This window comes from Tachyglossus aculeatus, chromosome 4 (genome assembly GCF_015852505.1).
Source record: "Tachyglossus aculeatus isolate mTacAcu1 chromosome 4, mTacAcu1.pri, whole genome shotgun sequence".
NCBI lineage: Eukaryota > Metazoa > Chordata > Mammalia > Monotremata > Tachyglossidae > Tachyglossus > Tachyglossus aculeatus.
In genome coordinates, this window is record NC_052069.1 from 111,753,990 (window position 1) to 111,764,209 (window position 10,220).

Consider the following 10,220-nt stretch of genomic DNA (forward strand, 5'->3'; position numbering starts at 1 on the left):
CTTAACAGTGCTACAATTATTAATAATAATGGGGGACCAAGTTTAAATATCTTTATCTAGGGACAATCTGACTGGAACTTTGTTAGCTGGATTAATTCTGGCTTTAAAAATTCCCTTTGGCCTTAATTACCCAGCTATTTTGGGGAGAAAACAATTCATCTGAGCGAGGTCTGGTGGAAAGAGTAGGGCCTGGGAGTTAGATAGATCTTGGTTCTAATCTCAGCTCTATCACTTCTCTGTTTTGTGACCTTGGGCAAGACATTTAACTTCTCTGTGCCTCAGTTTCCTCATCTGTAAAATGGGTGTTAACTACCCGTCCTCCCCCTTAGACTGCGAGTCCCATGTGGGACAGGAGTAGTGTCCCACTTGATTATATTGTATTTACACCAGCATTTAGAACAGTATTCATTCATTCATTCAATCATCATCATCATTCGTATTTATTGAGCGCTTACTGTGTGCAGAGCACTGTACTAAGCGCTTGGGAAGTACAAGTTTGCAACATATAGAGACAGTCCCTACCCAAAAGTGGGCTCACAGTCTAGAAGGGGGAGACAGACAACGTCAGAACATATTAACAAAATAAAATAAATAGAATAAATATGTACAAATAAAATAAATAAATAGAGTAATAAATATGTACAAACATATATACTTATATACAGGTGCTGTAAATGCTTAACAATCAATCAATCAATCAATCATATTTATTGAGCACTTACTGTGTGCAGAGCACTGTACCAAGCGCTTGGGAAGTACAAGTTGGCAACATATAGAGACAGTCTCTACCCAACAGTGGGCTCACAGTCTAAAAGGGGGAGACAGAGAACAAAACCAAACATACTAACAAAATAAAATGAATAGAATAGATATGTACAAGTAAAATAAATAAATAAATAAATAGAGTAATAAATATGTACAAACATATATACATATATACAGGTGCTGTGGGGCAGGGAAGGAGGTAAGATGGGGGGATGGAGAGGGGGACGAAGGGGAGAGGAAGGAAGGGACTCAGTCTGGGAAGGCCTCCTGGAGGAGGTGAGCTCTCAGTAGGGCCTTGAAGGGAGGAAGAGAGCTAGCTTGGCGGATGGGCAGAGGGAGGGCATTCCAGGCCCGGGGGATGATGTGGGCCGGGGGTCGATGGTGGGACAGGCGAGAACGAGGTACGGTGAGGAGATTAGCGGCGGAGGAGCAGAGGGTGCGGGCTGGGCTGGAGAAGGAGAGAAGGGAGGTGAGGTAGGCAGGGGTGAGGTGTTGGACAGCCTTGAAGCCCAGGGTGAGGAGTTTCTGCCTGATGCGCATATTGATTGGTAGCCACTGGAGATTTTTGAGAAGGGGAGTAACATGCCCAGAGCGTTTCTGGACAAAGACAATCTGGGCAGCAGCATGAAGTATGGATTGAAGTGGGGAGAGACACGAGGGTGGGAGATCAGAGAGAAGGCTGATGCAGTAGTCCAGACGGGATAGGATGAGAGCTTGAACGAGCAGGGTAACGGTATGGATGGAGAGGAAAGGGCGGATCTTGGCAATGTTGCGGAGGCTGGATACCAGTATTATTATATAATCATTAATGATTCAGGCCCCCAATTATTATTAGGAATTACTGATAATAATAAATGGGGGGGGGAATTTTTGGATTCCTTGAAACCAAACTGAGAATCTAATGAATTGAAAGTCAAAGAACAGCAAACAAAGGTCATGTCCCAGGCCCCCTGTAAAAGTAATTAATGAGAAAACTTTCCCCAGCAGAGAGGACCTTAGAAAATGAGACCTTCATTGAAGCCAGATTCTTTGTGAACTTTCTCCTCCTCCCCCCCATCTTAAAATATCACATCCCTCCTTGAATTTCAGTTCAATTTGAATTCTTTGATTGGTCTCATCATTGTCCTCTTGGATCCATATGCAAGTCTCTCAGCCTGAAGATCATCTGCCTTAAAGTCAGAGAAACAGCGTGACTCTGTGGAAAGAGCACGGGCTTTCGAGTCAGAGGTCATGGGTTCAAATCCCGGCTCCGCCAACTGTCAGCTGTGTGACTGGTCAAGTCACTTAACTTCTCTGTGCCTCAGTTCCCTCATCTGTAAAATGGGGATTAAAACTGTGAGCCCCCCATGGGACAACCTGATCAGCTTGTAACCTCCCCAGTGCTTAGAACAGTGCTTTGCATATAGTAACAAATACCATTAAAAAAAAAACGAAAACAAACATAAAAAACCCCAGTAGAATTTGGCCTTGAAGAATTGGGAAGAAAAAGGCCTTGTGACCATAGAAACCGACCCCTCTGTCCCTCCTAAAAACCATAGGAACAATTGAATTTGTTCCATTGCTGCCTGGTCAGTGATAACATTATCTCATCCTGCTTTACTCTTCTCTAAAACAGAAACAGAAGTACGCAAGCAAAAGACCTTGACCTTAATTCGTTGGAAGCGTGCCGGGCTTTCCCTGGAAGAAGAGGAAGTGAAGCCATTATGCGAGCGGGGGATCAGGTAAGGTCTAAATCCTTTCCAGTCTAGTTTCTTCAGTCAAAATTGTTGTCCAGCCCTGAATTTAGGAGATGGAAGAATATTCTGCTAGTCTCAGGAAATACACCCCATGAATTAGTTCTGGTATTTGTAATTTGTGGGATCTGTAAGCTAGTAGTGAGCAGGGAACATGTCTACATGTCTGTTGTGGTGTACTCTCCCAAATGCTTAGTTCAGGGCCCTGCAATCGGTCAACGCTCAAGTGCTTACTATATGCCAAGCTCTTTACTAAGCACTGGGGTATGTACAAGATAATCAGGTCCCACCTGGGGCTCACAGTCTGAATAGGAGGGAGAACAAGTATTGAATCCCCAATTTGCAGATGAGGGAACTGAGGCACAGAGAAGTGAAGTGACTTGCCCAAGGTCATGCAGAAGGCAAGTGACAGAACCAGGATTAGAACTCACGATCTCTGACTCTCAGGCCTGTGCTCTTTCGACTTGGCCACGATGCTTCTCCAGGATTTTGGGAATTGGTCCAATGTGTTTGACATGAGAGAAGTTACATTTGTACCACTTACGAGAGCCCCGCCTTCCTTTATTCCTCCTTTATTTGAACTTTATACTGCTATTCAATATAGCATGAATAGGGACTTTGTGCTAACCCTAACTTTGGCCTTCTCCTCTCTAGGGCCCAGCTAATGACACTATCAAGTAATGGCAAAACGGACATTAATGTACATAAATTGGAATAGAAAGATGATGAGGTGACCGTACTTAATATATGCAGATAGAAATAAATTTGTAATAGAAATCTAAACTCTGTGGCAAGGGACCTATAAAAATAAAGGCCTGTCAGCCAATGTCACCTCAATTCTGTTAGCGCCTTTGTTGTTTTTCATTTATGTAGTCACTTTCACTCTCTTAGATCGAGCCTCGACACCTGTATCTGATGAACAGTTGTTAATCTGCCACTCCGTTTCACCCCAACAAAACGACCTCATCTGATCTCCGAACTAGAATCATTTTTTATGAAACTGTGAGGAGAAGGAGTTAGTAGATAACTTGATAGGGGGAAAGGGAGGGAAGAGGAAGCATAGTTAAGGGATAAGGAAAGCCCAAAAAACTATTGTAACTACTGAAGCTAGAAAAATTATGACAGGGTCTGGACTTATGATACAAATATGGGCAGGAAATAGTGTATTAGATTCATTTTAGTAAACGTAAGTGGATGTCCCTGGGGCAGAGCAATCCAAAGCAGTGGTACACATTGGGTAGAAGAAACCTGTCCAATCAAGGCTGCATATCAATCAGTCATAGTGATTGAGCACTTACTGTGTGCAGAGCACTGTACTAAGCACTTGGGAGAGTGCAATACAACAGATATGTTTCCTGCCCACAGGGAGCTTATTGGCTAGAAGGAAGTTAAGTGAACGTTGCATTTTAGACAAAAGGCTCAAAGTGCAGAACTCACAGTGTTTCTTTGTTTTCAGAAAATGGCCAGGAATCCCCAGCACAGTGCTCACTCGCCAGAACAAAATCCTCACAAGAAAATCAGCTACTGTGACAACAACCAAAACTACCCTGGGCCACTTAGCTGCTGTTGAAACAAGAGATGCTGCTTATATGGTGGGTGTCTGGGGAAGGAGACAACAAGGAACCAATAGGGTATAAATCACGTGCCTTGTAGTCTTTTCACAATGTAAGGCAAAAGGGAAAAACTCTATGATTCGGTCCAACTTTTCAAAAGAGATGAAAACGGGTTTTTTTAGTTGACAGCTTGGAAAGTGAGGCCATTGATCTGTGTGTCAGACCATGTGTCAAGCTGTGTGTGTCGAACATGACTTTTTGGTTTTTATATCTCGATTTAGGGACCCACCATTTTGAATTATGTAAGATGTCATTAGATGGATATTGGGCTTTTGTAAGTCAGCCAGTCAGTTGTATTTATTGAGTGCTTATTGTGTGAAGGGCACTGTACTAAATGCTTGGGAAAGTACAGTATAACAGACTCATTCCCTGCCGACAGTGAGCTTACATCTAGAGGGGAAGACTGACATCAGTCTGAATAAATCAATTACAGATATGTACAAAAGTGCCATGGCGTTAGGAAGGGGGGGATGTGAAGCAGTGTAGCTTAGTGGAAAGAGCCCAGGCTTGGGAGTTAGAGGTCGTGGGTTCTAATCCTGGCTCCGCCACTTGTCAGCTATGTGACTTTGGGCAAGTCACTTAACTTCTTGGTAATAATAATAATAATAGCATTTATTAAGCGCTTACTATGTGCAAAGCACTGTTCTAAACACTGGGGAGGTTACAAGGTGATCAGGTTGTCCCACGGTGGGGCTCACAGTCTTCATCCCCATTTTACAGATGAGGTAACTGAGCCACAGAGAAGTGAAGTGACTTGCCCAAAGTCACACAGCTGACAATTGGCCGAGCTGGGATTTGAAACCATCACCTCGGACTCCAAAGCCCGGGCACTTTCCACCGAGCCATGCTGCTTCCTCAGTTACCTCATCTGTAAATGGGGATTAAGACTGTGAGCCCCACATGGGACAACCTGATAACTTTGTTTCTACCCCAGCACTAAGAACAGTCCCTGGCATGTAGTAAGTGCTTAACAAATACCATCATTATTAAAGGGAGCAAACCAGGGTGATAAAGAAGGGAGATGGAAAAAAGGAAAAGAGGGCTCAGTCAGGGAGGGCCTCTTGGAGGAGATGTGCCTTCAGTAAGGCTTTGAAGGGGGGAGAGTAATTGTCAGATATGAGGAGGGAGGGGTAGTGCTATTCTCTACTAGAGCATTTGTGCAAAGCGCTGTACTAAGCACTTTGGGAGAGTAAAATAAAACTGAGTTGGTAATAGGGACTGTCTCTATATGTTGCTGACTTGTACTTCCCAAGTGCTTAGTACAGTGCTCTGCACACAGTAAGCGCTCAATAAATACGATTGATTGGTTGATTGCCCACAAGGAGCCGACAGTCTAGAGGGAGAGGATGACACTAAAATAAGTGATGGATCTGTACATAAGTGCTGTGGGGCTGAGGTTGTGGTGAATATCAAGTGCTTAAAGGCTACAGATCAAAGTGCAAGGGTGGGAAAGAGAGGAGGGGAAATGAGAGCTTAGTTGGGGAAAATGTCTTCTAGGAGATGTGATTTTAGTAAGCCTCTGAAGATGGGGAAAGCAGTGGTTTGCCATATATGGACGGGGAGAGAATTCTAGGCAAGATGGAAGACATGGGCAAGGGGTCCATGGGGGAATGGTGAGATAGATGAGACTGAGGAACAGTGAGTAGGCTGGTGTTAGAGGAGCGGATCTTGGGAGACTAAAGAGTAGAGAAAATAACGATTTGGTATTTAGGCACTTACTATGTGTCAAGCGCTGTGCTAAGTGCAATAGGATCAGACAGAGTCCCTGTCCCACACTGGGCTCACAGTCTAAGAGGAAGCGAGAACAGATATTCATTCATTCAATCATATTTATTGAGTGCTTACTGGGTGCAGGGCACTGTAGTAAACATTGGTGAGAGTGCAATATAAAATAAACATATTCCCTGTCCACAGTGCGCTTCAATCCCTATTTTACAGATGGGGAAACTGAGGCTGAAAGCAGTTAAGTGACTTGACTAAGGTCACACCGCAGGCAAGACTTGAACCCAGGCCTCCTGACTCCCAAACCAGTGCCCTTTCCAATAGGCTTCCATTCCTACTTTTGAAGAGTTTACAGTTTAGTTCAGACCATAAAAATGAATATAGAGCCAAAACAGTTTAATATGTAAGGTACTCATCAGCGTAGCCTAGTAGGACAAGCAAGGGCCTGGGAGCCAGAAAGACCTGGGTTCTAATCCTGACTCTGCCGCTCATCTGCTGTGTGACCTTGGGCAAATCACTTAACTTCTCTGTCCCTCAGTTCCCTCATCTGTAAAGTGGGGATTAAGATTGTGAGCCCTATGTGGGACAGGGACTGCGTCCAACCCGATTATCTTGTATCTACCTCAGTGCTTAGAACAGTGCTTGGCACATAGTAAGCACTTAATAAATACCATTATGATTAGAATAGTCTCTAAGCTCGTCATGGGCAGGAAACATGTCTGCCAACTCTTGTATTATACTCTCCCAAGTGCTTAGGACAGTGCTCTGAGCATAATAAGTGCTCAATAAATACCACAGATGACAGATAAAGATGATGATGATGATGAATATTCATAGGGCTGACTTTGAAGGAACTTATCTGCATAACCTACAGACTGTGTGGGCAAGTGTATAATTTAGCAGGGAGGCCATATGCTCAAAATGGAACCCTGTATTGCTACAGTTTAAGACCCTGGGGACAGTACTTGAGGTGGAGTCCCATCACCTCCCCTCCCACTTATTTTGAGCACTCAGTTGTCCAGCTTGAGGGTTGGGTTCTGGAAACAGCATTTGCCCTTATATTTTTGCTCCTTCTCCTTCCTCCTCCTCCTCCCCCTCCTCCTCTTCGTCTTCTATGTCCTCTCTCCCTCCTCCTCTTCCCAGCATCTCTTTCTCCCTTTCCTCACCCTCCTCTTCTTCCTTTTCCTCCCCTTCCTTTTCCTCTTCCTCTTCCATCTCCTTTTCCTTCTCCTTCCCTCCTCTTCCTCCCCCTCTACCTCTCCTCCCCCTCCTCTACCTCCCCCCCTTCCTCCCTCTCCTCTTCCTCTCCCTTCTCCTCCTTCCCTCCTCTCCCTCCCCCTCTACCTCTCTTCTCCCTCCTCCTCCTCCCGCTCCTCTTCCTCCTCTTCCCCACCCCTGACATTATCTCGGTCCCAAGGCAGTAACCCCTGAAATCTGGTTCCTCCGGTCTGGGTAGTAAGTCTATGTGACAAATTAACAAATTGTCCAATATTGTCAACATTCAGAACACGCCACTTTTTATCAACATTCTTCCCATAACTGTAGGATTTGAGCTGTCATAGTGAAACATTCATTGTAGCCAGGACATACATATTTCCTTTGAGTCACCACCACTTTCTCAGCATCTTCAAATTCTTAACAATGGTTTAGTTATAAGGACCTCAAGCATTTGTTGATGAGAGACCAGTGCCTCTCTCAACAATGGTAAATAAAGAGGATGAAGCTCTATTAACCAGCTGCTGAACAGGAAATAGTCTAGCCTCTGGACACAGGTTCCATCCTTCACCTCCCAGCTACCTTGCAACATTTACTGTTGATCAATCCATCAATCAATGGTACTTATTGAGCACTTATTATGTGCAGAGCACTGTACTAAGTGCATGGGAGAGTACAAGACAGGATTTCAAAGCCCAAAAGTTCATACAAACAAGGAATCCAGAATATTGGCTACTAAATTACTTAAGGAGTCAGTGCAAAGCATCTGGACGTCTGAACAGTGCTATCTAGGTGTACAATGCTCACCCTCAGAGGTGGAGAGGTGGCCAGAAAACTACCTATTTCATCAAAACAGGACTATGACTGGAAGTTTATTTTCCCAGAATAAAATCCACTGGAAGATTACTTGATATGAAGAAAATGATCATAATACATTGGAGTATCAGAATGTTATAGAATAATCCAGAAAGATTTGCACCTATTGCAAATAAAACTTCCAGACTGGTGTGCCAGATTTTCATTTTGAGTAGAGGGGTGAATTTGGGGATGGGGAGACTCTAAGGGACAGGGGAGGAGGAAGTGCCAGGGAGGAGAGGGAATAGATGAGAAAAAAGGAGGAAGGGGAAACAAAACCTACAAAAGGAAGAGCACTTCTCCCCCTCCTCCTCCTCCTCTCCTGCCACCCCTCTGGCCCTTCCTGTACATTAATACTGGGAGCCAGCAGGAGCTGGAAATAAGCGGGGTTTTTAATATTATTATTGTATTTGTTACTGTACTAAGCTCTGGAGTAGATACAAGCTAATTCATTCATTCAATCGTATTTATTGAGTGCTTACTGTGTGCAGAGCACTGTACTAAGCGCTTGGGAAGTACAAGTTGGCAACACATAGAAATGGTCCCTACCCAACAGCGGGCTTGGACGTAGTCCCAGTCCCACATAGGGCTCACAGTCATAATCTTCATTTTTCAGTTGAGGTAACTAAGGTCAGAGGAAGTGAAAGGAAAGTCGACCCCTTTCTTATCTGAGTCTCTCCTTTTGGTATTGTTTACAGAAATACTTAGAAACCTTGCAGGGAGAGCTAGACAACATTACTGAAGAAAGCACCATTCAGATGAAGAAAGTTCAGAATTGGAAAGAATGGTGGGACCTCTCCGTGCAAACCATCAACCAGCTGTATGCCTGATTCCTGCTCCCTTTTCTTTCTCGAACACTGGCAACTTTCACCCTGCAAATAAAAACTTTTCTAGGTAACACCTTGGCTTAACTGGTCATTTACATTTGACTTCTAGCGGTAGTAGTAATGGTATGGCTTGAACACCTGCTGAGTGTAATATGCTGTACTAAAGGCTTGGAAAAGTACAACAACAGCACAAGAAATATTTTCCCCTCCTTTTAGAATGTGAACCCTATGTGGGACAGAGTCTGTGTCTTATTTGATCTACTCTGGCCTATATTTTGTCCTGTCTTATTCTGTCGAGTCGTCTCCGACCTATAGCAACACCATGGACACATGTCTCCCAGAATGTCCCACCTCCATCTGCCATCATTCTGGTAGTGGATCCATGGAGTTGTCTTGGTTAAAATATGGAAGTGATTTACCACTGCATCCTTCTGCACAGTAAACTTGAGTCTCCACCCTCGACTCTCTCCCATGCTGCTGCTGCCCAGCACAGGTGAGTTTTGACTTGTAGCAGATGGCCTTCCAGTCGCTAGCCACTGCACAAGCTAGTACTGGAATGGATATGCCTCTGCTTGACTCTCCTTCCCATAGTCAAGACTGGTAGTGTACTGGAAACTCTCCAGATGCGACCCTGAGAGGGGTACTCTTGCCTTTAGCACATAGTAAATTCTTAATAAATATTATTATTATTAAAGCATCAGCATGATTTTTCTACCAGTCCTGCCACACCACAACAAATCACTGAAAACCAAACACATGAGTTAAATCAATAAGTCAGTTACTTAATGTTCAATCTTCACAATTCATTCGTGAAAAAAACAAGCACTAATGCCTACCACTAACTGGTCTTACCTACTCTAGCCGTAATGAGGATTTTCTTTTAATTTTTGGGTGACCAAGGTTGTTAATGTGATGATTCTTTTTTTGAAAACGTCAAACATCGGATTTCAAAGACAACAAAACTTTGGCCTTCAACCTTAAGTGATTTGTTTATCCACCAAGGTTAGTCAGTATAATTTATCTCCTCTCTCTTGGCTGCCTGCTTATTTCACAGAAGGCAGGAGAACATCCCTGTTCAGCACAAAGTGCTAGGGCAATTTGTCTTGGTTTCTCCTTCTCCCATCAGGTAAGGCTGCAGTTTGCTGGTCCAGGAGGCATACTAAGTTGTGGAAGGGTTGATTTATATTGTCTCTTTTGAAAAAAGAATGACTATTTGTGTATCCCTGGTGCCACTGCAGTTGTGGAGAGGGGTTTAACCTAGGATTTGAATATTTTCTCCCAAGCTGGAGACACCATCGCTGTCACAGAAGAATCGATCTGGTGGGGCGAGGTTGAAACCGAGCTAACTACAAACAGCAGCTGGTAGGGGTGAGATCATTTGCCTGGTGGGGGCATGGAGGGACTAGGAGGGGAGAGTGTGGTCAGTCTCTGGAGAATCAGAGGGAAAGGAAAATAGTAGCTGAGAGGCGGAGATAGCCTCTCCCACCTGC

General features: G+C 44.1%; 1 protein-coding gene and 1 non-coding gene across 4 annotated transcripts in view; one reads left to right on the forward strand and one right to left on the reverse strand.

Moving 5' to 3' along the window:
• Nucleotides 1-8,801, forward strand: part of CCDC180 (coiled-coil domain containing 180) — a 57,871-nt gene extending 49,070 nt beyond the window's left edge. For all 3 annotated transcript variants that reach the window (XM_038745272.1, XM_038745274.1, XM_038745273.1), the window contains 3 exons: nt 2,381-2,486; nt 3,955-4,090; nt 8,602-8,801. In XM_038745272.1, the coding sequence (XP_038601200.1) occupies nt 2,381-2,486; nt 3,955-4,090; nt 8,602-8,733 (374 nt within the window). In that variant the 3' untranslated portion in view covers nt 8,734-8,801. The remainder of the gene's footprint in view (nt 1-2,380; nt 2,487-3,954; nt 4,091-8,601) is intronic.
• Nucleotides 8,802-9,233: 432 nt separating this feature from the next.
• On the reverse strand, nt 9,234-9,371 carry LOC119928032. The gene has a single exon (XR_005450991.1). It is a non-coding gene; the product is annotated as a small nucleolar RNA SNORA7 (small nucleolar RNA).
• Nucleotides 9,372-10,220: the final 849 nt, after the last annotated feature.